Source organism: Hemicordylus capensis, chromosome 13 (genome assembly GCF_027244095.1).
Source record: "Hemicordylus capensis ecotype Gifberg chromosome 13, rHemCap1.1.pri, whole genome shotgun sequence".
Lineage (NCBI taxonomy): Eukaryota > Metazoa > Chordata > Lepidosauria > Squamata > Cordylidae > Hemicordylus > Hemicordylus capensis.
Window position 1 is genome coordinate 1104952 of NC_069669.1, and position 27850 is coordinate 1132801.

General features: G+C 56.4%; 1 protein-coding gene across 3 annotated transcripts; it reads left to right on the forward strand.

Moving 5' to 3' along the window:
* The first annotated feature begins 10 nt into the window (after positions 1 to 10).
* Positions 11 to 27192, forward strand: LOC128336305 (hexosaminidase D-like). Of its 3 annotated transcripts, none has more exons than XM_053275684.1 (15): positions 11 to 99; positions 10182 to 10293; positions 11288 to 11383; positions 12676 to 12913; positions 13504 to 13613; positions 14130 to 14217; positions 16801 to 16965; positions 18281 to 18464; positions 19070 to 19141; positions 19677 to 19881; positions 20661 to 20743; positions 21157 to 21235; positions 21712 to 21813; positions 23215 to 23304; positions 25020 to 27192. In XM_053275684.1, the coding sequence occupies exons 3-15, from the start codon at positions 11289 to 11291 to the stop codon at positions 25201 to 25203; spliced, it is 1695 nt and encodes a 564-aa protein (XP_053131659.1). In that variant the 5' UTR covers positions 11 to 99; positions 10182 to 10293; position 11288; the 3' UTR covers positions 25204 to 27192. The 3 variants fall into 3 exon arrangements, with proteins under 3 accessions (XP_053131659.1, XP_053131658.1, XP_053131660.1); XM_053275683.1 differs by lacking the exon at positions 11 to 99 and adding an exon at positions 204 to 337; XM_053275685.1 differs by lacking the exons at positions 11 to 99; positions 25020 to 27192 and adding exons at positions 207 to 337; positions 24066 to 25012.
* The last annotated feature ends 658 nt before the right edge of the window (positions 27193 to 27850 follow it).

Here is a 27850-nt window from a genome sequence, read left to right on the forward strand (position 1 = left end):
GCCCGGCCTCTTGCCTTGCGCGGGGCGGAGGCCCGAGGAAGGAGAGGGACACCGAGCAAGAGGCTCGCCTTTCGCGCGCGCCGCCGAGGCACCAGCCAGGTCCGCAGTGCCCCCCCCCCCACCGTTCCCGTTGGGGAGGGGCGGGGTTCGTTAATCTGCACGCGGCCGCCCCCTCCTCCCTCGGCTCGCAGCTCCGGTGCCGGGCGGGGCGGGGCGGGGCGGGGGCGGCGACTGGTGGCCCTCCCCCCCCCGGCGCTGGCTCCTCCGCTGCAGGGCTGGGCGATGCCGGAGCCAGAGCCGCCGCCGAAGCGCTCCTGGGCGCACCTGAGCCGGCCAGGTAGGAGGCGCAGCTGGCTCTGCGGCCAGGAAGCGGGTGGGGCTGGGGGGGGGATGCAGCCCGGCAGCGCCCTGGCTTGCCAGTGCAGCCACTGCAGCGGGGGGGGGGGGGCGAGCTGTGGACACGCGGGGTGCATTTGGGGGACTGGCAGGGGCGGATCCAGCCAGAGGGTGGGGCATGGGTGGGCAAGCGTCCCCTCCCAGGGGCTCGCCACCCCCCCCGCTTATGTTTCAAAAATCGCGGGGGGGGGAGACGCAGCTCGCCCACCCAGAAATCCACTTGCCCCCCGCTTCCTCCCGCTCCCGGGGATCGCGCCCCGTCGGAGGGCGGAGGCCTCGCCGTCCATCCAGCGCACCGGCCCCCCAGCCCCCGCCTGCCTGCCTGCTTGCTGCTGGAGGAGGCCTCGTCTGCGGGGAGGGGGTCTGGGGGCAGCCTGGTGGGCTCTTGGCGGGAGGGGGGCACCTGGAGGAAGGAGCAGCACATCAGGCGGGGAGCCGAAGGGAAGAGAGCCCCCCCCCAGCTTGCCCCTGCTTCTGGGACCCCCCGCCTGGGCTGGCCTTGCGTGAACAGGTGCGGGGGGGGAGTGTCTGCCCTTCGAGTTGTGGGGTACCTAGGTAGGTGCGGTGGGGGCAGGGATGCAAGCTTGGAGGCAGGCTGGGAGCATGGGTAGGGTATGTGCCCCCCCAATACTTGGACCATATTAATATTGCACCAAGAGGCAAGGATGAGCATCCCCTCCCGTAAGTAGCCTTCCCCCCTCAGCAGCCGTTTCTGCTTCCGAAATCTATTCTGCAGGACACCTTCGTCCATAAATGCACTTTGGCCCCCCCCTTCAAATTTTACTGGTGCTCCTACTGGAAAGAGGCTCCCTCCCCCGCCCTTGTGGCAGTGAGACAGACTCCATGTTCCTACATTCTTTTATTTTCCACCCTGGGGGCTGCCTTTTGGACTCTGGGTCCTCAAGGCCGCATACCCCCGAATCCAAGCACCAGCCCATAATAAGAATAACCTCAAAGCAGTTAAAAGCTGTTAAAGCCGTTAAAAGCAGAAGTGAGCAGGGCCTGTTTGGGCTCCTTTGCACTAGGCAAGCCTCCCGCCCCCCTGCGGCCCAATGCATTTAAACCAGATTCAAACTTGTGCAGTTGTCTTCCCCCCACCCCATGCAAGGAGCCCCCCCCACCCTGTATGGAGTGTCTGGGGACCTCCAACAAAAGCCCTCAGCACTCCCTTTGGACCCCAGGATTTTGGCCAGCCATGATCATTCAACCAGAAGCAGACTTGTTTAAAATGGTGGGTTTTAAACCCGTTTGAATGGCTGTGTGGGTGCACCCTAAACCGGATTTATGGGTGTTTGTAGACCACACTTTGAGCTTTCTGTGAGTCTACAGAGGAGGGGGGGGGGGCCCTGTTTCCTTATGACAAGGGGTCCCCAACCTGGGATCCTAGATGTTGTTGGACTACCGCTCCCATCATCCATAGCTGCGTCTGAGGGCCCAAGGCTGGGAAACCCTTGCCCTAAGGGAAAGTGTCGATCCTGCCAGGGGTTTCTTACACAAGATGGCTGAAGATAATGGGGTTTGTGTTTTTCAATTATTAATCCAGTCTTTGCTCTGCTCTCTGTGCTGTTGACCTTGTGAGGTTGGGCCCTCCTGATCGCAGAGGGATTTTTGCTGAGCTGCCGGGATGACCAGGCACCCCCCCCCCAAAAGCTTGGTTATGCTTTTGCCCTGGCGGGGGGGGGGGTTATTGTTGCTGCTGTTGAGTTGGAGGAAGTGTCTGGACTGACACCTCCCAGCACACACAGTGACTGTTCGACCCAGGTGATGTCAGGGCGCCTGGGAGGTGTCTGCTGAGCAGGCAGGCTTGGCGGGCTTCAGAGAAATCTGCCCCCTCCCTCCCTTCCCTCCATCAGAGGGGAAAGTACGGCTCTCCTCTGTCGGTCCTTCTTGGGGAAACCAGCAGGGGCCTTCTGGGGTGGCTGGGGCTCTCCTAAGCTGCTTCTGCTTCCTAAAACCCCGGTACCCTCCCAAGCTGGTGGGAGTGGGGGCTTCGCTTGCCATCCTCTCTCCCACACCAGGCGCAGCGCCATCTCATGGAGCGTGGCCCAGAGCATGCAGCAGCGGAGTGTGTGCCCAAGAGCCCCTTTCCCTGGCCACTCGGCTGCCTTAATCAGCCCCCCTGAGCCTTGGAGGGCAGGGGATCCTGTAGGGTTGCAGCCAATGCCCAGTGATCGGCGGCTTGCCCCAGGAATGGCCAGCCAGTGTGAGGAGGGGGGGCCCCTCCTGGGACGTGGCCAGACGGCCGCCTTCTGGAGCAGAGCTCATGCAGCAGAGAGGCAAGCGGAAGGATGCCCTGGGCTCTCCGCCGGAGGGGCAGCAGCAGCGTCTCCGGATGTCCTGCTGCTTCCTTCCAGCATCTCCTGGCCTCTTTCTTATCCTCACTTGGCGGACTGATTCTGGGGGAGCTGCCTGCCCGTCTGGCCTGGGATGGCCTGCTGCATCTGCTCACCTCTCAATGCCTTAGAAGCAGCAGCCATGGCTCTCTCCGGGTCACAGAGCTGCCCAGGAAGTGCATCTCTCAGCAGAGGTGCCACATGGATGAATCTAAATGCGCTCCTGGTTTTGAAACCGAAGCACAGAGGCGCATCTGCTCATGCTGGGAGACCTGTTCTTGGCTTGGCTTCCCAAGGCCTTCCCTCTGCACTGCTGAAGAAAACGAGGACTGAATCAGCTGGTTGCTCAGACTGTCTCTCTCTCCAGGCTACTCCTGTAAATCTGGCTCTAATGTTTGGGGGTGTGTGTGGGGGGGGCACAGCAGTGTGTGGCTGAAACCCGGCTCCGTTGGGACCCTTGGCCAAGCCACTTTCTTTTTGGGTAGCTTTGACAGTAATTTTAATCTGGCCCATGGATTGTGGGTCATAGAGGAGCCATTTAGGATGTATCTGCACTACAGGCTTAAACTAACTTAACAGCCATTACCACTCCCCAAAGATCTGTGATTCGGGTGTGTGTGTGTGTGATGGCAGAGCTTCAGGGATCTCTCCGCTCCCTCACCAAGCTACACTTCCCAGACAAAAACCACAGGCAGCTGTTGGGTCTGTTAGAGGAAATAGAACAAAATACACCCACCCACACACACAAAGCAACCATAGCATAATAAAATTGCAAAGAAGTGAGCAAGGCAGGATCTTGCTCAAAATAAAAACAAAACCTGGGCAGAGGGATGAGGAAATAGTTGCTTCTGGATGTGAGGGAGTGCTCAGTCTGCAGTTTGCAAGTGCCCTAACATGGAATGGAGGCGGTGCTAATTCAGATGAAATTTAATCTAAATGCATCGCAGCACTGATTTGCCTCTAGCATGAACTGGAGCACTTGCCCCTCGTGAACTAAAAGGCGGTGATCCTCCCGTTCGCAAAGCTGGAGACCAAGTTTAGCTGTGGCACGAGAGATCTCAGGATTGCAATTGATGACATGAACCAGCCGTGTTATGCAGCTGCAAAAAAGGCTAATGCGATCTGGCTGCATTCAGATCTGTAAAGAAAGGCACACAGGAATCCAAAAGAAAATGCAAAAAGCGTTGACTGGCTGACTAGCACTGAGTTTACCCCTAGTCTGTCACTAGGCAGGTCCTTGGCTGAGAGAGCGTGAATCGCTACAGCTTCTCCATGGAGCACCCATTTTTGCAGATGGAAAAGAGTGGACGGTGGCCAGCCTTTGCGCTCGAGCTTTCAAGCCATGAGGGAGGGGGGAGCGGGCTCTGGGGGACTGTGGGTCTCCCACCTATCTGTAGTTCAGAGCCTGCTAATTTCCTCCCCTCTGGGTGGTGAGAGGCAAAGTGGCCCTGTCTCCTGTGTCAGATAAGATGAGGGAACTGGTGAACTCCCACTCCCAGAGGATGGGAGGTTGCGTTTGTCACAGGGGCCAAGGTCATGTCCTTCCTGTGCTGGAAGGAAAGACTTCTTCTCCAGCGCACGGATAATGGGCTCAAGTCCGAGCAGGGTAGATTTGGGCTGAACGTTGGGAGAAACCTCTTCATCATCAGAGCCGTTCACCAAGGAGCCAGTTGCCGGTGGGGGAGCGCTTTCCCCCACTGGGGGTCTGCGAGTGGAGGCTGGCCTGCCGCCTGTTGGGGACGCTCTCGCGCTGGATGTCCTGCGCCAGGCAGGGGGCAGACTAGATGGTCTCCAGTCCTATGATTTGGTGAGACTGCCCTCTCCAGCAGTGCTAAGCCTGGCCACATTTTCTTGAGCGGCCTGGCAAGGGAGCCTCGTGTGCCGATCGGTGCTAGAGCGTTCCCAATAACTGGCGGCCATTTATATTTCTGAAGGCAACCAGCTGGGCAGCTCTATGGGAAAGCCTATTTTGGAGCCAGCCAGCTGGGGATTCTGGGAGTTGTAGTCAACAACATCTGGGGATCCCTGTGAGAGGGGCAGTGGCGCCCCAGAGCTGCAACTGCAACATGTGGAGCACCCTTCCTAGAATAAAACCAGGGGCTCTCCGTCTCAACCTTGGCCCCCAGGTGCTGTTGGGCTACAGCTCCCATTGTGCCCCTGGCCATTGTGGCTAGGGAGAGGGGTGTTGTAGCCCAGCAACATCTGGAGGGCCTCAGGCTTGAGGATCCCTGGCGGAACTGATTTCTTAGCCAGATGTGGCAGTGCCTTAAAAAATTTAAGTGGTAGCTGTTTGCCAAGGTGGCCATATGGAGCCTCCAAATGTAGAGACAGTCTACCTTGGGATGCCAGATACAAAATAACCAGGAAGGGCCATCAGCTTCATGCTCTGCCTGTTTTGCTCTTTTTGGAGGTGGAACGGACCTGGGAGGCTGTTCCCACAAAGCCGTTCTTCTCTTCTCAGGCGGCGCCTTCCTTTCCGCCTCCTTGCTGCAGCTGCACAAACTGCCCAGCCCTCCCAGATTGCCCGTCTCAGGGGGCCCCTCCCGGCCTCCCACCTCTGAAAGGTGCCACCCACCAGTGGAGCCTCCTTGCTCTCCGCACTAGCAATTAGCGGCGCAGTGCCATGGAGATGCGGTGGGAAGATCTCCCCGGATGGCAAGTGTGTTGGCATCCTCTCCTGCTCTTTCGTAGAGAATATTTGCTCTTCCAAGCATTCTGCCCTCCGTGTGCAAAGCATAATGCGCACAATAAACTGTATTCCTGGCAGGTTGTTTCCCTTCCCCTGGTAAAGGTGCAGTGTGCCGTGGAGTTGGTGCCCACACCTGGCGCCCACAGAGCCCTGTGGTTGTCTTGGGTAGAATACAGGAGAGGTTGACCATTGCCATCTCCCGCGCAGTCTGAGAGGATGCCTTTCAGCACCTTCCTATATCTCTGCTGCTCGATAGAGGTATTCCCCATAGTCTGGGAAACAGACCAGCAGGGATTTGAACTGGCAACCTCTGGCTTGCTAGGCAAGTCATTTCCCCACTGTGCCATTGGGCCCCCCCAAATCCTCTTTAGTCCGTCCCGGGTGGTGTGTTTGCCCGGCCGAGCATGCAGCTGCTTAATTTGCAGCGGTGGGGGTGCGGGGCCCCCAAAGGCCTTTAAGTTCAGGCTCCAGAATTCCCCAGGCGCACCTCTGCATGGGAGTTTCTGTTCCCGGTGCCCTGAGGTGATCACCAAGTGGGTGCTTTTCTGAACCGCCCTGGGATTTCCTGCTTGCATAAAATGAGATAAGGTGTGGGCTTGAGCCGGGACTCAGCCTTAGAACAGGGAAAGGCAAGGAGGTGTTGAAATGTGTGCAGAAGACGGCAGCGGCTTTTCCTCACGGAGGGAGTCGCTGCAAATAGGAGTGGCTTGGTGTCCGGGCCAGCGCTGGAGATTGGTCAGTTTGGACATGAGTTGAAGGCTCATGGCCCATCCCCGTGGAACATAGGAGGCTGCCTGCCGTCGTCCGAGTCAGACCCTTGGCCCATCAAACTCAGTCTTGTCTACACTGACTGGCAGCGGCCTTTCCAAGACTGTGGGCAGGAATCTCTCCCAGGCCTATCTGGAGATGCTGCCAGGGGGGTGGGGATAGGGGATTCTCAGCCCTTCGGGTGCCATGTCCTGGCAGTGGGGGCAGGATTCAGGGGGCTCTCGGGCAGCTGTCCGGCAGCCACTGTCTTTCCTGGCCTCTCACGCCAAGCCTGGTTGTGTCCACTGGTGCAGCAATGGGCAGGCTTTCTCAACCAGATGTTGTTGGACTACAACTCCCATGATCCACAGCCTTTGGTCCATGTGGGTGAGGATGATGGGAGTTGTAGTTCAACATCTGCGGAGCCAAGGCTGAGAACCTCTGCATTGCGGGGCAGGGGCGGAGGAGATGTTGCTTGCCAGCAGCTCATCCTAAGGAGCCGGGGGTGGGGGTGGGGGGGCCCAAGGAGGCAGCTCGGATGGCTCCTCTCTTTCCCAGCCCGCCCGAGAGCCGCGCTGCCTGCAGGCTGGCTGTTCGTCAGGTAGAGCTGCACGGTTTACTTGATGAAAGGCCAGCCTGCAGGCAGCGTGCCTCTCCGGGAAGGCTGGGAGGGAGAGGAGCCACCTGAGCAGCTTCCATTGGCACACACCCCCCAACCCCCCCAACCCCGGCTCCTTGTGACCAGCCACTCCGGGTAACCTCTGTGGTAGATCTCACGATGAGATCAGGGCAAGGCAAGGGGCAGAAGCCCGGCAGTGCCAGCGAGAGGCCGCGCGTCCCATCGGTGCAAGCAGGGATCTCTGAAAAGGGCCAGGGATCCTGTCGGGACCTGCCTGCCTGGGGAGGCATCAGAGGTGACTCCTTGAGTGCAAGGACATCTGGAAAGAGGCCGTCCTTGTCCCTGGGGTGAGCTTCGAGCCTCCCCCGGGTGTGCCCGGCACTGCTGGAGGATTCCAGCTCTCCGTGCCGGACCCTCCCTTTACACACGCCTTGGCTGAAGCCTGTTGCAGGACGTCTGGGAGTTTGCCGGGCTTCGGTCTCCACTGCCCCGTCCGGTTTGGCCTCTGTGCGGGGTCAAAGGGCGTTGCCGGTGAGGAGGGCTGCTTCCTGTGACCGCCTTGCTGAAGGAGCTCTCAAAGGCTGAGTCATGCACTTCTTCCCTCTCTTTGTTTGCTTTACCTCCCCATTCCTGGTTGGTTTGTTTAGCTCAAAATAATAATAATCAAATCCAAGTCTTACCTTGATGGTGAGAGTCGCCTTCTGGCTGGAATTTCTCGGCACAGTCGCTGCCTCTTGGCCCAGCCCTTTCCGTTATCCATGTTCCTCTCTCTGGGAGGGGCCGCAACCGATAACTGGCCCAAGAGATCTTTGGTAGATAAGGGCAAAGCCTGGAGCGGCAGGGTGATGTGGCGAGAACTGAGGCAGAGGCCAGGTCCAGATGCTGGGCTGGCCTAGCTTGCTATGGGCTGCCTTCAGGCGCCCGATAAAGGGGACTCTGGCTCAAGGGTCCTCAAACTTGGCCCCCCATTTGCTGTTGGACTACAACTCCCATCACCCCCTGCCACAATGGCCCTTGGGAGTTGTAGCCCAACAGCATCTTGGGTAGCGTTGCCAAGCTTACCAAATCCAGGTGGCCTGATTGACATATTATGCAAATTATGCAGCAACTAATTTGTTATTTATTTATTTAGACAGATTTGTATACTTTCCCCTCCTCCTCTGCCCTCCCATGTGAACAGATCCAGAGTAAAATCCGGCCTATCTGGGCAGCGCATTTGAAATCCGTGTAAATCCGGATGGAGCAGCCAAAATCCGGGGGCTACCCTAAATTCTGGGGGACATGGCAGGGCTAATCTGGGGAGCCTGTGACTTAGTCGTCAGAAGAAAAGAATAGCCCTGCTGGATCAGGCCTATCCTGTTTCCCACAGTGGCCCACCAGAGAGGTCTGTGCATGCCCTCTCTCCTGCTGTGGCTCCCCTGCAACTGGGATTCAGAGGCATCGTGCCTCTGAGGCTGGAGGTGGCCACAGCCACCAGATTCGTAGCCATTGATAGACCTGTCCTCCATGAATCTGTCTAAGCTCCTTTTAAAGCCACCCAAGCCCCCTTGGCTTTCCGCACTGAAATGGCGAGCCATTGTTTCACCTTAGGCAAGCAAAGAAGGTGGTGTGGCTGTGAGCCCTCCCAGCAGTCTATTAAACGATCAGTAGCCAGGACAGTCTATTAAGCAGGGGTGGGCAGTGTTCCCTCTGACAGGGATTCCCAGATGTGGTTGACTACAGCTCCCATAATCCCCAAGCGAGAGCCATTGCAGCTGGGGATTTTGGGAGTTGTAGTCAACCACATCTGGGAGTCCCTGTTAGGAGGTGGGGTTGAGCCAAGACATGTCAGCGCCAGAAGTAAAGAATCAAACGGAAATAGATGCACAGTCAACCGTAGCCCTGGCAGGTTGTTTCCCTTCCCCTGGTAAAGGTAAATTGTGCCGTCGAGTCGGTGTCGACTCCTGGCGCCCACAGGGCCCTGTGGTTGTCTTGGGTAGAATCCAGGAGGGGTCGACCATTGCATCCTTCCGCGCAGTATGAGATGAGGCCTTTCAGCACCTTCCTCTATCGCTGCCACCCAACATAGGTGTTTCCCATAGTCTGGGAAATACACCAGTGGAGATTTGAACCGGCAGCCTCTGGCTCCCTAGGCAAGTTACTTCCCCGCCATGGAAAACTCCAAATCATGGCAGATAGCACCCACCGCGCCAGGGGGCCGCCCTGGATGGTCGAGCACAGAGGTCCCGCGTCCCAGGCCCTCTTGGGAGGAGCTGAAGTCGGTTCCGGGCAGCCTCCCTTCAGCAGAGCCTCTGTGCCTCCTTTCCCCACAGCACCGTTGCCTTTTCGGTGGGCACAGTCTCCAGTGCTTCACGCAAGCGAGTTCCAATGTCATTTGAAGAAAGACTCACCGGCACCCCCACCCTCCCCAAATCCCGCTGGCCTGGCCCCTAATCCCCCCTCAGCTGGGGGAGGAAGAGCTGCCCTGGGCAGGGTGTCCACATCCCTTCTCTGCTGTATTCAACTCCCCAGCCAGCTGTGGGGTCTGCCCGGATTGCAGCCAGGCAGGCTGCCGAGGCCATTAACGAGATTACCACAAGCTCCCGCTCCCCAGCGTGCGGAAATCAGGGTGGGATTGCGTCTCCCGTCCTCCCTTGCTTGGATGGCAGGACTTGGAGAAGATCCCAGGCAGAGAAGCTGGGGGCTGGGGATGGTTTTGCTCCGTAGCCTCTCCTGGTCATTTTTTGCAGAGATCCACCCATGTTCGCCACTGGCTTCTAGAAGGTTCTGGCAGGTACCCATGGTTGTCTTGGAACACCTTATTCCATGCTGGGTGATTTAAGCATCTTTGCATGATTTTGGGGGGGGGGTGGCCTCTAGGGGATGGTCCCTCTACTGTGGGCCAGGGATGGAGTTTGCCGGTACAGCCCTGGGAGATGTCTGGCTCCAGGCAATCGGTGTGCCATCTGTTTGGACTGGCCTTCGCCCAGAGATAGGAGTTTGGGGCGGTGCACAAATGTACCAAATAAATAAGGCTGCATCCCCACTCTGGAGACCCGTTGCTCAGACTGAGTGAGGAGCAAAGGCTGCGGCTGGGGCTTTATAGGGCCTGGTGGACCCGGATTGGCCAATGGGGGGGTCAGCTGACTGGAAGCGCAGGCGGGCTGGTACTGCAGCCTAGATGGCGCCCTCGAGGCACAGAGCGCCAACTGCTGGGCTTGTAGTGGGAAGGCAGGGCTGCAGACCCTGCAGGGAAGGCGCTGGCTGCTTCCGGGAGGAGAGCTGAGACGGCGAGACGCCTTTTGGAACTGACTGCCAATGCGCCGCCGCCTTGGGCTCCACAACACGCATGGTGCATCCAGCGCGTGGCCTCTTCCCCCAGTTTCCCTAGGCATACCTGCCTCTCTTTTGCCCTCAGGTGGTGCACTGCTGCTCCGATGAAGTGGGGCTGGCATCGCAGGCTTGTGCTGCTGGAGCCCGTCCCGTGGACAGCACCCCTGCCGCCCTAGTTCTTCGCATCCGGCCACCAGGTAATAAGACCCACAAGAATGGCTGCGTAGGCGTTGCATCCCCTGGAGGGCAGGCTGGGGTGCTGTGCCGGGCCCTCAGTGGCCCAGAGTGCAGCCGTACAGGTCCGTCGTTGGGGAAAGGGAGCTGTGGGTGTGGTGTGTGTGTGCTTCAGGCTGTGGGAAGTCCAAGGCACGGAGGAAAGGCTGGTTCGCCCTGGGCTCTGGCCGCTCTCCCGTGGAGGCCGCCTGTTGATGAACTGCTTGTACAGCTGGCACTCAAGACAGTGTGCCATTGTGTCATGGAGAGGAGCTCACAGCTCGCTCGTGGCTCGAGAAAGAGACAACTCCAGTCTGTAGTAGTGGAGGTACTCAGCTGCCAGCGGGTGGGGTGGGATCGCCAAAGGAAGCGCAGCTGCCTCTGCTTCCCGGCAGCAGCTCAGGCGGCCCCTCTCTCTTCCACGCTTCCTGCAGGCTGGCCATCTGTCAGGTGGAGAGCGCTCTTTGCATTATTGCCAGAAGGAAAAGCATTGATGAACTTAAAAAAAAAAAAATCAACCACAACAGCAACAGAATTTGTGACAGTGCATATCTAACTATCTATCTATATATTTCTCTTAGGCGTACTCGTCACTAATCCCATGCGTGGCAGCTCTTGCGAGTGTTTGCAAGCGAGCTGCCGGCAGGGGAAGAGGAAAGCGGCGCCACCGCCAGGCAGGCGGGTGGGGAGGAGGTGTTAGCAGGCGGGTGGAGAAAATAGCAGTGGGGCTGGGTGGGGGCAGGGAGGAAACAGCAGCAGGGCGAGAACCAGAGGTGCAGATGCTCTGTGCCCGGCCCGGCTAGTTTAAAAAAATTCTTCCAGACTCCAAATGAGGTAACCTTACAGCTGTGTGGTGGGCCGTTCTCTAAGCTGAGGTTCCCACACTTATCGTCCCGGGCTGGATCCGAGTCCTGCCTTCCGGGTGCTGAGTCCCAGCGCTGTAACAGGCCTTCTCTCTGCTCGCTCCCTCTCTGGCAGAATGGCGCTCCACCGTAACCAGAAGCTGAATCTGCTGCGCCTGGTGGTGCTTCTGACCGTAGCGCTGGCTGGCGTCAAGTTTTTCTTCCGGGACAGGTGGGTGCTGGTGGGAGGATCCGGGGTTGGGGTTGGGGACAGGCCTCCTCAGAGGGAGCGGATGGGCCTCGTTGCTCCAGCTGTGATGAGTCTGGGGAGCGGTCATCAGGGTGGGGGGTCCAGGGTGGGTTGGGCTCCCTCCCTCCCTCCCTCTGATCAGGTCTCCCCTCGGTTGGTGTCCAGGTAAACTCTAGGCCCATTCACACATTATGTTCAACACTCGTATGATGAGTGCACAGTGTGCACAGGTACAGATCTGTACACAGGTCCAGTCGTTCACACGTTAGGCTGAATGCAGATACAGCAATACACTTCCTATCTGTACCATGCATTTGAAGGGCCTGTATCCAGGTTCACTTTCAAAACCAACACAAGTACAGTCATTCACTCAGACACATGTACGAGTGTATAGACATCTGTACACTCGTACAGCATAATGTCTGAATCGAACGTAACTTCAAGGGGACCATCTTGCTCTCAGGGGAAAGAGAGAGACGCCGGTTGAGGAGCTGCCTCCATCCAGCTCAGGGGCCCCCTCCCTCCCCAGCTGCCTTCCTGAGAACCATCTTGCTCTCAGAGGAGGAGAGAGGAAAGGAGCTTTTAGGTAAACTGCGTTGGGAGGTTTGCCTGAAAAGCGGTATAGAAATGCCACAATCAGCAAAATACTTGGGTGTGTGTCTAGTTTTCAGACTCCTCTTCTGAGCTGGACATTGCCTGCTTGGTGCAGCAGGCAGGAGCCAAAAGCCCCCCCACACACACATGCTGTCTCTCGTGGCGCCTGCTCTGCGACCCTCTTTCCAGAGCCGAACTGGCCGTGCCCCAAACGGCAGCCCCCTCTTCTGCCTCCGCCATACCTTGGGTTGGGATCAGTAGCGGCTGGTCCTCATGAGCCAGGGGGCCGCCAAAGGAGGCGCAGCTGCCCCCACTTCCCGGGAGCAGCTGGGGTGGCTCCTGTCTCTCCTGTACTGCGTGCAGGCTGGCCATTCAACAGGTAGAGCTACGTGCATATGCAGGCAGTGTGGCTGTCGTTAATGCCGTGGCAAGATGGGAGAGGGAGGATGCTGAACAAGCTGCTGCAAGGAAACCGAGGCAGCTGCACCTCCTTTGCCCGCCCCGCCCCCCCGCCTCGTTAGGACGAGCTGCTTCTGATGGGGGCCTCCCAACCGTGTCCCGGGTTTTCCTGCCTTGCTTCCACCTTGCGGTCTGCTCTGACTCCTCCGCACCAGCTTGCGATGGGCCTCGGACTCACTCAGGCCCACCCCACCCCCCCGCTCTCCATCCCACGCCTGCAGTTTCACCCAGGATCCGCAGAAGGGCTCCGGCCAGGAGAGCAGCTTCTGGGGCAAGGCTGGTGACCCGGAGCCGTCCGCCCCGCCCAGGGCCCGTCCGCTGGCACTCGCAGGCCCCAAGGTGGCGGCCGCCAAGCAAGAGGCGAGGAAGGGGCCGCTCCGGGACTTCACTTCCACGCAGATGCGGCTGGTTCACCTGGACCTCAAGGGGGCTGCCCCCAAAGTATCCTACCTGGAGCAAGTGAGCGGCTGTTTTTCTTTATGACGGGGAGTGACTTGGCTGCTTAAAGGTCTTAAAACCCACCTGTTTAGGGAGACTTTTTAACGTCTTTTGCTCATAGTCGGATCTGATGGGTTTTTCTGTTTAAGGGGGTTTGTTTTAATTGATCTCATTCTCCTCTCTGCTGTATTCATTTCATTGTGTTAAACTTTATATTGCTATTTCCAAACTAACAAGCCCGAGAGACGGCAGCCTTGCTTCCCAAGGAAGGCCCCTGATCCTCTCGGTTGGGTTGTTGGCCATGAATGGAGGAGGATCAGGTGACGGGTCCGGCTTCCCTCTCCTGTGGTGGGACTCTCAGAAGTCCCACCTGCTGCCACTTCTGAGTCCTTGGCCCTGCCCCATCGTGGCTGCCATTTTGTCTGTGGTGGCTGGGATTGCTGGCTTGGCCATGACCGAGCCCTTCTCCGCCCACGTCTTGGGTCTCGTAGCAGCAGAAGAGCAGCAACTGGCCCGTCCTTTCCCTGGCAGTGCCACATCTCAATTTGTGCTGTCCTCCGTGGCCCCGTGTCTTGTACGTGGTACCTTCATGCACGTGAACTTTCCTGTAGGTCTTCCCGCTTTTCTCCAAGTTGGGAGCCAACGGTGTCCTGATGGAGTATGAAGATATGTTTCCGTTCACAGGGGAGCTTGAGATCCTCAAGTCTCCGTATGCTTACAGGTAAGAAGGGCTGACGCCCTGCCCAGTTGGGCAGCAGGAGGAGAGCTGGTCTTGGAGCAGCAAGCATGGATTATCGCCTTTGCTAAGCAGGGTCTGCCCTGGTTTACATTTGGATGGGAGATGACATGTGAGCACTGTAAGAAATCCCCCTGAGGGCCCACTCTGGGAAGAGCACCTGCCTGCTTGCATGCAGAAGTTCCCAAGTTCCCTCCCTGGCAGCATCCCCAAGATAGGGGGCTGGGAGAGACTCCTACCTACAACCTTGGAGAAGCCGCTGCCAGTCTGTGCAGACAATATTGAGCTAGATGTACCGAGGGTCTGACTCAGTATATGGCAGCTTCCTATGTAATAACATCACTTCCTTGCAGGGATGGGGGTGGGGCAGTTGGGGAGCAGCCCGGCCAAGACGAGGGCATGCTCGCCCAAGAGGCAGGGCTCTCTGGGAATAGGCTCCTTTCCTCCCCAGCCAACCTACACTGCAAGGTGTTCCTGCCAAGCTCTCTTGTCTCCCAACAGCGAAAAAGACATTGACAAAATCCAGGAGCTGGCCGAACTCAATAAGCTGGAGGTGATTCCCTTGGTACAGACCTTTGGGCACGTGGAGGTAGGAGAATCCGTCATTCCGTGTGCTGTTTGCGTTCTGAATTGACCCAACTGAGACCAAGTGAAGGGTGCCCCTCTCCACCCGGACCAAGGAGACCTGGCTGAGATCAGGAGGGAGGGAAGGGTATGGCCAGCCTGCCTGTCTAAGCAGCACTGGTTTGCACAGAGGTGGGTCGGTTGGTTCAGTTTTGTTCAGCCTTTCGTTCTCATGGTGGTTTACAAAAGTTAAAATACAATAAAATTCCATAAAAAGTTACATTTAAAACCTTAAAATCAATTAAACATTAGAGCCATAAAACACCCAGACACAACTGAAAAGAAACAAACGCAAGAAAGCCGAGAAACCTGGCAGCCTCTAGGAGAGAAAAGCCTGAGTTAAATAAAAAGGTCTTCAGTTGTGTTTTTTAAAAGCAGCCTCTTTTATTTTATTTTATTTTATTTTATTTTATTTTATTTTTAAAAAGTTTCTCTATATTTTCTCTTTTTAACAGGGAAATATCACAATGAGAGAAATAGTTATTAGATTTCCCCTCTAAAAACATCTTTTGTTTTTCCATTTTCCTCCTGGCCTTCCTTCAGGGGTGGTGTGCATGGTTCTCTCCCGCCCATTTTACCCTCAAAACACTCCTGTGAGGTAGGTTAGGCCCCTGTGACCACTGCACCAGACGGATTTCTGGGCAGCAGCCTGGATGGCTCCTCTCTCTCCCACACCACCCAAGAACTGCTGTGCCTGCAGGCTAGCCATTCATCAGGTAGAGGTGTGAGGGTCACTGTGCAGCTCTCCTTGATGAATGGCCATCCTGCAGGTAGCAACGGAGAGAGAGCGGAGACCTCTGAACTGCTGCTGGGAAGCAGAGGCAGCCGCGCCTCCTTGGGCGTCCCCCTGGCTCTTTTTTAACAACAAAGATGGAATTGGTAGAATTTCTCACCTTTTGGCACTGTTTCCCTGGTCTAAAAAAATAATTGCACAGACCAAGGGTTCTCAAACTTGGCTCCCCAGCTGTTGCTGGACTACAGCTCCCATCATCCCCTGACTCAATGGCTGAAGGATGTTGGGTGGGGGGAGGATCGCCTTAACCTATGAAACATCCAGTGTCAAACTTGTTGCAAACCTGTGAAGTAGAAGCAGTGCTTTTGAAGGAAGGGTGTGTGGTTGTCTTGTTTCTGGAAGAGCTGGTGACCTCTGCTGTGGTCAAGCTCGTCTGAAGTCTGCTAACAGCTGCCAGGACTTTGACTGCCGAGGGCCCGCCACGAAAATCCATCCCCCGTATGTTAAAAGAAGGGCTTGTCAAGGCTTTGATCCTGGCAATCTCCAGAAGTGCCGAAACGGAGAATGTCCGGCTGCCAGATGGTAAACAGCAAGCAGAAAACTTGAGAACGCCCTCGTCCTTTTCACTGGCTTTGTGGAAACTAGAGAACATTGAGATGTTGTACTACTGGGGTAGAATAATCTTCATGGTTCTTCTTGTTCTGCGCGTCCTGCCAATGAAAGACAGAAGTCCTTGCCCATCCAGAGTATTGCCCTGCTGGGCTGGGGGTGCCCAGTTGGTCCTCTGGAGGCAGGGAGAGAAGGCCGCCGCCGAGGGCTGGCTCCAGATCTGGTTAGGCTGGTTCCTGCCCAGGCGGTTGGGCGCCCAGCTGAGCAAACAACTGATACCTGTCCGGGTTGATTCAGAATGAAGGGACCTGATTCTCTTGGAAGGACTGAGCAATCAGGGTGGGGCGCCCTGAACCTTGCCATTCCCAGCAGCACCTTTTCGGTTCTCTTTGCTGGCTTACTCCTGTGCCTTTCATAGTTGTCTGGCAGGCAGCCGTTAAACAGGTGAAGTGGTTCTTAGCGTTGAGTTAAAATGGAGGGAGAAACTTGACCTGTTTAATTTCTGGGCATCAGAGTGCTATTGTGGGGGTGGGGGCTGGATCAGGCCCTGGAAACCGCCTTCAAGACCTGCCTCCAGGGGAGCAGGAGTGGACGTTTTCGTAAGCCCAGAAGCACAAGTGCCACGAGGGATTTCTCATGCTGTGAGCAGGCAAGCTAGTCAAAGTTTCTGGTGTGGGCTAGTAAATCTTGTGACCTTGTTTGCAAGGCTGGTGGAAGATACGATTGTTTTGTGTGTCCCTTGTGTGGGTTCCATGTACGGCCAAAGGAGGTACAGCAGCTCAGATGTGCTCCTCTCTTTCCCGCCCTGCCTAAGAGCTGTGCTGCCTGCAGACTGGCCATTCGTCAGGTAGAGCTGCAAACTGCACAGCTCTGTCTGATGAATGGCCAGCCTGCAGGTAGCACAGGAGAGAGAGAAGCCTCCTGAACTGCTACTGGGAATGCACCTCCTTTGCTACCACCACCCTCCGGGTCATGAGGACCAGTGCCACTGCTCTAATGTCAGTCTTTGTCTCCATGAGGGCTAGGAACTTGATTCTCATCTTCTTTTTTTTAAAAAAGATGGCACCCAACTATAATACCAGAGCTCAGTCTTGGGTCCCCAGCTGGCTTTGCCTGCCCTCCCTGGGCTCTGCCCCCCATCCGACCCCACCCCACCCAGCGACTTCTCCATCTTCCACCAGCTTTCCTGTGTCTCCCCTCCTGCAGTTCATCCTGAAGCATGACAAGTACCGGCACTTGCGGGAGGTGGAGCGTTTCCCCAACAGCTTCAACCCCCACGTCCCAGAGACTCTGGCCCTGGTGAAGGCTGTGCTCACCCAAGTCCTGAACAAACACAGGCGCTCCAGCTGGGTGCATATCGGAGCCGACGAGGTAAGTGAGGGCTGCAAACCACAACCAAACCAGGTGTTTGATGCTTTGGTTCCCTGGCCGTAGGAGATCCAGCACATGCTGCTCTTTAACAACAACAAAAAAGCAGCACCCAGAGTTAATTCTGTGACCTGTATCCGTTTTGCAAATGGAACATGATGCTTGGCTTTGTTCTGAGATCTCCTGCTTTGCATAATTTATGCTGTGTCTGCTAATGGTGGGCGGGGCCAGTAGTGATGCAAACTGCTGAAGCCCTCCCCCACCTCTGCTTCTGAGGTTTTCAGCAAGCTTCCCCCCACCCCATTCTTCCCAGCATATCTTCTCAGCCATTAAGGACTAGAAACTTTCTTTTTAAAAAAATGCTGCATATTTGGCCCCAAATCCCCTTCTGGGATACTTCTGCAGTGCTCTGCAACTGTAGCGTGTGTGTGCATGTGCTCAGGCCCATATTTTGTTTGTTTGTTTACTAACACATTTGTATACTGCCCCAAACGCAAGTCTCTGGGCAGTTTACAACAAAACAATAAAAACAACAGATAAAAAGATTACAACATTACAACAATTAAAATTTAAAACGTTAAAACTATTAAAAACACAATTAAAACAATGTCTAATCAAAAGCCTGGGTGAACAAATGTGTCCTGATTGCCTTTTAAAAAGTTGTCAGAGATGGGGAGGCTCTTATTTCAGCAGGAAGTGTGTTCCAAAGCCTCGGGGCAGCAACGGAGAAGGCCCCGTCTCTTGAGTAGCCAGACGAGCCAGTGGCAACTGCAGACGCAGCTCTCCAGATGATCTCAATGGGCGGTGGGGTTCATAGTGAAGGAGGCGTTAAATGTGCCTCTCCTCGCGCCTTTTATTCACATGCCAATGTTTTCCTCCACATACAAAAGCAGATTTGTTTGCAAAATAAGGAGGCCTTTTGCTGGTCTGTGAAAAGAAAAGGAGGCCCAGGCATTTCTATCTGCCTTCAGCCTGGAGCCCTTTGGGCCCCTCACTGTGCATGGAAACCCCCTGGAACTCTTTGTCTGCGTGGCCAGGGGCGGGAATCTGGGGGCTACCACCTTGGCAAAGGAGCTTCACGTGTGAAGGAGCCCCGGATGAATACCAGTCAAACACCCGCCCCATTCAGACATTTATTTATTTTTCTGAAGGTGCCGCTGTGTCTGTGTGCCGTGGTGCAGACAGGTGGGCAGTCCTGCCCCCGGCCCGTCCACCTCCAGTGCTCCCCGCCTCGGAGTGGTGGGACGCGCTGGGGGTTGGTCGGCCAGGGGTCCTCCATCCATCTCACCAGCTGCTTTTTCCGCTTCCGCCCCTCCAGGTCTTCCACTTGGGGGAGGGGATGGATTCCAAGAACTGGATGAGCCACAATGCCGGAGACGTGGGCAAGATGTACCTGGGCCACATCCGGGAGGTGGTGAACTTCATCGCCAGCCAGCCCTGGAGGCTGCAGGTGCTCCTCTGGGACGACATGCTGCGGAAGGTCAGCGTGGCAGCCATCCAAGGTCAGTGCCCACGTGGCAGCGGCTCTGGGTATTCCCTGGTCCTCCTCACTTCACACATAGAAGGTTGCCTCTAAGATGCACCAGTATTTCTGAATCAAAACCAGCATATTAGACAAAGGGGGTTTGCGATGGGGACAAAGCCTCTGGCAGCGATTGGCTGAGCTGCCGTGATGTCACAGAGGTTGTGCAGGCAGAAGGATCTCTGCCATTGGGTGAGCTGCTGCTGGGATCCCAGAGAGGGCCGGGACAGGCAGAAGGGCCTAGGGAAGGAGAAGGTCGAATGAGCCGGGTTTGGGGCAAGGAGTAGGGCAAGGAGGGAGGTTGGCTGGGAAAGGGATAGGAAATGAGGCTGGGGGAAGATGGCCCAGGGAAAGCGGAGGAGGAGAGAGGGAAGCTCCTGAGTGAGGAAGGGCAGGGAGACTGGTGGAGAAAATGAGCAGAGAGGAGGCGTGCCGTTGGCCTGGAGCGGCGGAGGTGAGGAAGGCTGAAGTCCACGTCTTGGCTAGAGTGGGCCAGCCAACTCCTTGGCTGAAAGGCTCTGCTCCTTGCGTCTGGGGAACAGTAGCTCCTCTCCGTCTCCTCCCATCAGGATTTCTGCCTTTCAGACTCCGGCATCGCCAGGCACACTTCTCCCGTGCTGTGGTTCTATGCCCCGGACTTTGACACGCCACAAATAGGTAAGAGGGGAGGAGGTGTGCGTAGGGGGCATGCGTGGCAGAGAGAATGTGAGGGATCTCTGGGTGGACTTGCTGGCCTTGGCTGCCGCCGTGTGCTTTTCCCCAAAGGAAGAGATGGAGGCTGTTGTGGCTGGGGATTATGGGAGTTGTAGTCCCAGCAACATTTGGGGACCCAGCATTAGGGATCCCACGTCCACTGGACAGCCTTCTTAACCCACCTCTGATCCCACACACCATGGAAGTGAAGCCCAGTGTGTCTTACTCCCAAGCAAGTGTACATAAGATTGAAGCCTTGAAACTCATTTTTTAAAAACCCACGAAAGTGAAAGTTTTCAGGATGCTGTCTGTGCTTCCATGCGGTACTGAACGCTGCGCATATGCAGTACAGTTGCAGGATACGCCGCCCCCCCGCCCCCTTGCAGGTCCATCTCCTGCGTAGCAGCCAGCGTGATGGCGGTGCGGAATACCCAGGTCCTTGCTTGCTGCAGGAATGCCGAACCCCTCCTCCCCCTATCCTGCCTTCCCTTCCTTCTAGAGAAGTACGTTGCCAAATACGCCGAGTGCGGCTTCAAGACGATCTGGTTCGCGAGCGCTTTCAAGGGGACCACTGGCCCTGCCCAGGCCTGGACCCCCTTAAACCATCACCTGCAGAACCATCTGAGGTGGCTGAAAGTCATGCACTCCGTGGCCAAGACGCCCTCCGTCAGGTGCCAGGGCATCGTCCTCACTGGATGGCAAAGGCAAGTCGCTAGCGCGTGCCTGGCTGGGGTGGGGGCAAGGCTGGAACCCAGGGCCTTCCAGGAGTCTGGATTCTCCACCCGCACCATGTTGGGAGTGTGGGGAGAAGCTCCCGGCCTCCAAGAGCCATTATTTGAGGGGTAAACCTTGCTTAAAAGTTGGATCGACCACGCTGACCTGGACGTCTGCCCCCTAATTCTGTAAGCATTAGTAGCTGGGAGGAGAGCTGGTCTTGCGGTAAAGGTAAAGTGTGCTGTCAAGACAATTTCAACTCCTGGCGCCCACAGAGCCTTGTGGTTGTCTTTTGGTAGAACACAGGAGGGGTTGACCATGGCCTCCTCCCACACAGTATGAGATGATGCCTTACAGCATCTTCCTATATTGCTGGTGCCCAATATAGGAGTCTCCCATAATCTGGGAAACACACTGGCGGGGATTCGAACCGGCAACTTCTGGCTTGCAAGTCCAAGTCACTTCCCCACTGTGCCCCTCTGCTAAGCAGGGTCCACCCTGGTTTGCATTTGAATGGGAGACTCCATGCGTGAGCACCGGAAGGCATTCCCTTTGGGGGACAGGGCCGCTCTGGGGAGACCATCCACATGCAGAAGATTCCAAATTCCTTCCCTGGCAGCAGCATCTCCAAGATAGGGCTGAGAGAGACTCCTGCCTGCCGCCTGCCAGTCTAGGTAGACAATATACAGACCCTTGCGCTAGATGGACCAAGGGTCTGACTTGGTATCAGGCAGCCTCCTACAAAATCCTCTTCCTCCTGATGCTGCAGGTATGATCACTATTCAGCGCTGTGTGAACTGCTGCCTGTCGGGATCCCATCGCTGGCGGTGTGTCTGCAGACCTTGGTGAATGGTGAGGGGACCTGGCTGGGATGAGTGGGGAGGTCTGCAGGGAGGGGGAGAGGCACCCCACGTGGGTGGGCTGGACCAGCCACCATTAAGCCTGAGGCTAGTGACGGTGTTTCCAAGAGGCAGACATGGCATGATCGGTAGAGGATTGTTCATTAGACGACTCCTCCGGCAAGTAGATCAAGGCCCCAATTTCTTATTTTTTGCAAGAATTGCAGCAACTGGCAGGTGCTGGGTGGTCCCCCTGAAACTGACCCCCCAGTGGCGCCCCCTGCCTTCTGCTCACACATGCACCAGCCACAGGAGCCACACGATGTGCGTGTTGCACCGTTTAGGGCTCGGCTGCTCTGCATGATGGCGCTGGCTGCCTATCTGGGCCGAGCGCCTGACTTTGTGTGCCCTCCTCTCTCCCCCCAGGTGGATTTACTGAAGCAGCCAAAAAGAAGGTCCTGGATACTCTGGACTTCAAGAACATGCAACTGGAGAAGAGCACGTGGTGTGTATGTGTGTGGAGTGGGGGCGGGGGGGGGTCTTCACGGGGCTTCTTTAACTCCCCCGGGACCCCCAACAGCAGGGCTACTCCTGCTTGCACAAACTAGTTGTTAGGTCCTCCAGCTGTCTTTAGACTACCGCTCCCATCATCCCAGTGGCCCTGGCCAATAGGCAGGGGTGATGGGAGCTGTAGTCCAGCATCTGCAGGGGGGGCAGAGTGGTGCCGCCTTGGCTTATAACTCCCTCCACGTCGGAAGCCCACCCGCCCACCGCTTCCAAGAGGAGCTTTGACTCAACAGGTTCTGCTGCGAGAGGCTTTGTTTCCACTGGCTTATCGTTTTTCCGTGCCGCCCCGTATGAAATCTCGGGGCGACTGGCTTCCCTGCTTCCACAGCCGTTGCCCTCAGGAGCCAGGGTGGGGCTGCAGCCGGCTCCTCTGCTCAACATCTCCCCCTTTCTTTGCCTTTGTGTCTTTGCCAGCGAAGGCAACGGTGCCTTTCCCGGGGCAGACATCTACCGTATGGTTGAGCAAGTCAACGGGCAGCTGAAGGACTCGGTCATCAAAGTGCTGGACGAGGAGAGGTAGATGCTTGGCTGGGGGGTGGGAACAAACGGGGTGGGGGCGGTGTTCAGTTGGAGGAGGGGCGGGGCCCTCCTCCCCGTCGCCCTGTGCCAACCTCATTGGCTGAGAAGGTCTTCAAGCACATCTCTGTGATGAAATACAATGCCCTTGTGTACCACTTCGGGTGTTGCGGCTGCCTCCCAAAGGTTGGTGGGGTCCCCCGTTGGCTGAGAATTCTCCCGGAGCAGGGGTTCCAAATCTGGACTCCCCAGAGGTTGTTGAACTGCCCTTCCTTTTGCCGTTCAACTCTTAATTTCCAAGCCAGATATCTTCCTGGTTTGTTTGCATGTTCAGAAGATGCCCTTCCCATGAGGCCTAACCTCTGAGGGGCCAAGCTTGCAGCCTCCTGTGCCCCCGCCCCACTCTTTCCTGCGGGGAGGGGGGAGCAGAAAGTTTGATTCAGCCTGTTGAAGTCTGTTGCACGTACAGACACACGGCCCTCCCTGTGTCTGTTGAAGGCTGCTTGCACCCTCGGCGTGTTCTCCAGAAGGGGCACTGCTGGTTCCATGGGGGTGGAGGATCCCGATGTTTCTGCTCCCTCTTCTTCCAGCGTCCCCCTCCTATTTCAGCTGCAATGCCAACTTCTCTAGAGGGTGGGCAGGCCAAGCGCTTGGGAGGCTTCTCACGGCTCTTGGCCCTTTCACGTGTTTCTTCCTCACTGAGCAGTTGTGACCTTAAAAGAGTAAGATTAAGTAATGATCATCTGCTTCCGCTGCCAAAATATAATCCATAATCCAAGTCACCACTGACTGACACTCACTGTTCTGAGCCCCCCGGAGAATAATTTGTTGTGGGGTAGCAAACGGAGCTTACTCACTGCGCGCACACCCACACGCATGAAGTGGGCCCACCCGGGAACGCCTGGCCCACTCGGAGGAGGAAGCTACTCATTGATGGGAAGAAGCAGGGACTCGACTGGAAGGGACTCGCTTCTGAGTAAACGTCTCTTTAGGAACTTGCCCTTGGAGTGGGCCCTGTGAGATTCTCGGAGGGGGGGGGATATGGGCCGGTAGCAGGTTATTACAGCCACGTTTGAAGTCTGCTTTGCACTGCTTGCTGGCCAGCAGCGCCTCAGCTCTGCTCAAGGGCTCCCCGCGTGAGCAGGAGAGGTGAAGACCTCCGTCACGGTGTGGCTGCTCCTTTGTACAGAGGAAACCCAAACGGGGGTGGTTTCGGGGGGAGTCCACGAAGCAGGCCCGTCTCTCATTCTTAGCATCTCCCCTTATGGGAGCTGTTAGCTGCAGGGGTCTTGGGGGGCAGCGTTGTCTTCCGGCTTGGCCCTGCGACCTCTCTTCCTCGCGCACGCCAGGGAATCGTGGCCGCTTAACTGGCTGCTTTGTCTCTTCCTCACCCTCCGGCAGCTCCATCAAGGGATGGTTCAGCCAGTACCACCGGAAGCACCAGTTTGGCAACCCTCGGAACATGGAGAGTTTCGGCAGCAAAGTGCTTAAGTGAGTTGGGGCCTTTGCGAGAGGAGGGGGGGCTCATTCTCAGCCAGGGGGGGCTGGGGCTGTGCTTGCAGCAGAATGAGCAGACAGGGGGGTGGCACCCGGCCCCGGCAGGCTCGTAGCCAGCCGCAGGTTATATGATCTTTCAAAAACCAAATTTGCAGCCTGGGGCAAATTTTGGGGGTGTCGATTATTTTATTTATTATTTATTATTTACATTTATATCCCACTCTTCCTCCAAGGAGCCCAGAGCAGTGTATTACATACTTGAGTTTCTCTTTCACAACAACCCTGTGAAGTAGGTTAGGCTGAGAGAGAAGTGACTGGCCCAGAGTCACCCAGCAAGTCTCATGGCTGAATGGGGATTTGAACTCAGGTCTCCCCGGTCCTAGTCCAGCACTCTAACTACTACGCCACGCTGGCCCTTTACAGCTAGCTCATTACACCCTGTAGTTACAACCCTTCAGCTTCAGGTTACAGTGGGGTGATGCCCTTTTGAATGCAAATCTCCCTGCATATGGCGGGGAATGCACCCTAGCACCCTGGGGGACAAAGCGGGCACAGCTGCCTCTGGTTGCTCCTCCCCCCCCGTCTCCACCCTGGCGTCCTGCAGGCTGGCCGTTTGCTCAGCTCCACCTGACGGGTGGCTGCCCTGGCTTGTTAGGATGAGCCGATACTGCCCCAGGGTGAAAGCTTCATGCCTAGCTTCCGCCTCGCTGTGCTAGTTTCCCGCTTGTGAGAAGCTTTTTTTTTCCCCATGCAAGGAAACAATGAGACACCCTGGACCCAGATCACAAAGGAGTGGAGAACTTGCAGCCATTTTACATGCGCATGGAAATTAAAAGGGTGACCCATGAAACTGTTGAGGTCTTTGAGAACATAGGAAGCTGCCATCTACTGAGTCAGACCATAGGTCCATCTAGCTGAGGATTATCTACCCAGACTGGCAGCGGCTTCTCCCAGGTTGCAGGCAGGAGTCTCTCTCTCAGCCCTATCTTGGAGATGCTGCCAGCGAGGGGACTTGGGACCTTCTGCATGCAAAGCAGATGCTCCAGGGAATGTATTAGAATGAATGACAGAATATGTCCACTGGAAAGCTCAGGTTCCTTCCAAATGGCCATGGAATGCGTTGAATTTCCGAATGGCCAGCTCCATGCATTCCTATGGCCCTTTGGAAGGAGGAACATTGGAAGCCGCCTTATACCAAGTCAGACGGTTCATCCATCTCGCTCCGTATTGTCTACCCAGACTGGCAGCGGCTTCTCCAAGCTTGCAGGCAGGAATCTCTCTCTCAGCCCTGCCTTGGAGATGCTGCCGGGGAGGGAACTGGGAACCTTCGGCATGCAAGCAGGCAGGGGCTCTTCCCAAGGTGGCCCCATCCCCTACTAAGGGGAATCTCTTCCAGCGCTCACACATGTAGTCTCCCATCCCAGCCAGGGCAGACCCTGCTTAGCAGAGGGGGCAGCTCATGCCTGCTACCCCAAGACCAGCTCTCCTCCTTCAGTATGTTGAACATGTTGTGTGATCCCATCGTGAGCTGGGCCAGGGGTCCACCTAGCCTGGTACAACCATTCCAACCGGCAGTGACTCCGGCAGGGAGCAGCCTTTCCCATCGGAGCGGTGACTCAATCCTTCCTGTGGGATCTTCGCCCTGCGAGGCATCCTGAGCTCTGGCACGGTTGGCCCCCGGCTCCGACTCGCGGTCTCTGTCCCCGCAGGGTCCACGAAGACTGGGAGAGCTTCGTCCAAACCCTCCGCTCCCACATGGAGGCCATCTACTTCCCGGACACGGTGGAGGAGTGGATGGAGGAGAACGTCAACCCCCACATGGACCGCCTGCGCGAGTTTGTCCGGGACTTCAAAGAAATCATCCGCCTCAACGCCCGGCCCAAGACCCTCTAGCAGCGGCAGCGCTCTTGCCGGCGGTGGGCGGGTGGTCTGGAAGGGGCTCGCGACCCAGTCTGTCCTCTTTCTTCTTGTTCTAACACGGAGGACATTCGGGGTGGGGGTGGTTCCCATCCTCGAGGAGGCAGCGCCAGTTTCCGGTCAGCATATCCACTCCAGGCCTGGCTCCCCCTCGCCCCCAAATCGTTCAGTGAAGCAAGTCCAGATACTGGAATGGTAGGCTCTGGGAGCTGGAGGAAAACTTGGGCGAGGGGAGCAGCCCCGCCATTCCCTCCTCCTCAACAGACAAGGCCCAAAGTGTAAATCTGCAGTCGGAGACTAGTTTTGCGAGAGAGCCCCTCGGAGAGGGCAGTGCTGCGAGGTGGGCCAGATCTCTGGCATTTCTCCCCCCTCCCCGCACACACACACCCCCCTCTACCCTCAAAGTCCTGCTTCTATGGCTCCGGTTTCCTCTCTTGGCTCTGGGTGGCTCCCCTGGCTGGTGGTGGACGGATTTGGCTTGCGGCTGCCAGGTGGGTCCAGATCTTGCTCGCGGGAAGAAGGGCATTCCCAGGTTAGACCACATTCTGAAATGCGGTGACTGGGAGCCAAGGAGCGTGTTTTATCTCTCCCCCCCCCCCCTCCGCCATTCTTGTCTCCTTATTGTCCAGGAAGGGCTGTGGTGCTGAATGGTCTCTGGTGACCTCAATCGTACTGTGGATGCAAACAGAGTGGCATCCACTTCCCCACTGGTACGGCCCTTGCCCTGTAGTGGTACGGCCCAGCATCAAGCCCATTTTGCTGGGGAAGCAATGGAAAGCTGGGAAGTGCTCACGTGGACCTCTGCCTCTTTGCAGGGTGGAGCTTTTTTTCGACACCCCGTTTCCCTGTCCTGACGCATTTTCAAAATACAAGCAAGAAACAGGGTTAGGGTTGCCTCTCTGATGTCAGAATGATGAGACGGGAGCAGAACCTTTCCTGGAGTTCAGTCGACTTCTGGTCCGGTCTTTTGACCCTAGGCCAGGTTCAGCCTGGTAATTCCACAGGTGCAGCATATCTTGCCAGCTGCACGTGCCCAAATGCTGTTCCTTATGCCACCACGCAGAGTTCGAAAGGGAAGGAGCCGCCGCCTCCTCGGCACCACCGAGGCCGATTAGATGTGGATGGATTTGGCCTCTGGCCAGGGCAGGCAGGAAGCCTTTCTCCCAAGGGGGCAGGTTGCATGCCCCCTCCCTGTCATATCCTGCTGCCTCCTCCTGGTCTGGTCTCATGTCTGGTTTTCTTGAGGTGGCACAAATGGTTTGGGAACAGTGCGTGCAGGTGTTGGTTTGGGGAGGCCCTGGAAAGGAGGACGCTTCAGAATGTTCCAGCTCCTGGCCAGGTTTCAGGATCTCGGTTTAACGGAAGGAAATGCCTCTAAGCTGAAGAGTCTTCCAGAATGCGGATGGACGCAAGCACTTTGGCACCACTGCACCTGCTGCCGGGGGAGTCTTGGTGGATCATGCAACAGGTGCAGCGTGAGTACCCCCTGCTGCTGCTGCCGCGGCGGAAGCCACCCTTCTTCCCCAGAGATGAGCCCAGTTTGGGGTTATGGCCTCCAAAAGGCAGAGAGAGGGAGGAGTGGGAGGACACACATTTCCTGTGCCTCCCAAGCAAACTCCATTGTGCTGCTTGGGTCGTTTCCTGACTGAGCTCTTCCTCCCCATCTTCCACAAAGCAGCAGCTGTTGTTGCTGTGGCCAGTCGGAGCAAGTCCTCCTCCTCCCATCCTTGTGGATCTTGCAAGACGGGCCATCTTTCTGTTCCAGTGATGGACAGCTGTCACTCACTGCGGAGAGCAACAGGCTCTCAATTGCTGGTGGAGCTTTTTGGTTAGTCCCAGTTACGTTGCTGCAGGACCTGGGAGGGCTTGTTTTTCTCCTTTGTGCAGAACATGGCTTTTGTGATGTGGATGATGATGATGATAATAATAATAATAATAATATAATAAAATATTTTTGTAAAGAAATGGTCATCTGTGTTCCAGTGCTTTCTCCAAATTCCAATGGGGCTTTCCTGGGTTCCTTGCCATGTGCAGATTCTTTTATCCGTGGGGTTTTTGTTCTGTGTGTACGGATCAACATCAGTGTTGTGCTGATTAGAGGCAGTAGCAGCTCATCTGAACGAGCCGGGGTGTGTGTGTGCGCGTGTGTGCATGCGCCAAAGGAGGTGCAGCCGCCTCTGGTTGCCAGCGGCTCCAGTTGCTCCTCTCTCCCATCCTGCCCCACCTTGGTGCTAACTGAGAGCTGTGCTGCCTGCAGGCTGGCCATTCATCAGGTAGAGCTGCATGTCATTATAGCAGATTTTTGGGCTGTTTACTCGGGCTGTTCTAAAAACCAGGTTTTTAAACAGGCAGCAGTTGTCTATTGAGCCAGAGAGAGAGGCTCCCCCCTGCCCAGCAGCTGTGCCCAGGTCTTTAGCAAGGAACCAGCCTTCTGACTACTCCCAAAGCAGAAGCCTTCCTGAGGGTTGCTGCTTGAACCAGGTCCAGAGACGGTTCTCCTTTTGGCGGCTTATCAGACAACAAGCCACTGTGTCTGTCTCGGCAGATAACATTGGGGTGTTCCTTTCACCTGATCTTCTCTTGCTGGCTGCCTTGGGACAGGGTCCAGGTCCAGGAGCCAAAA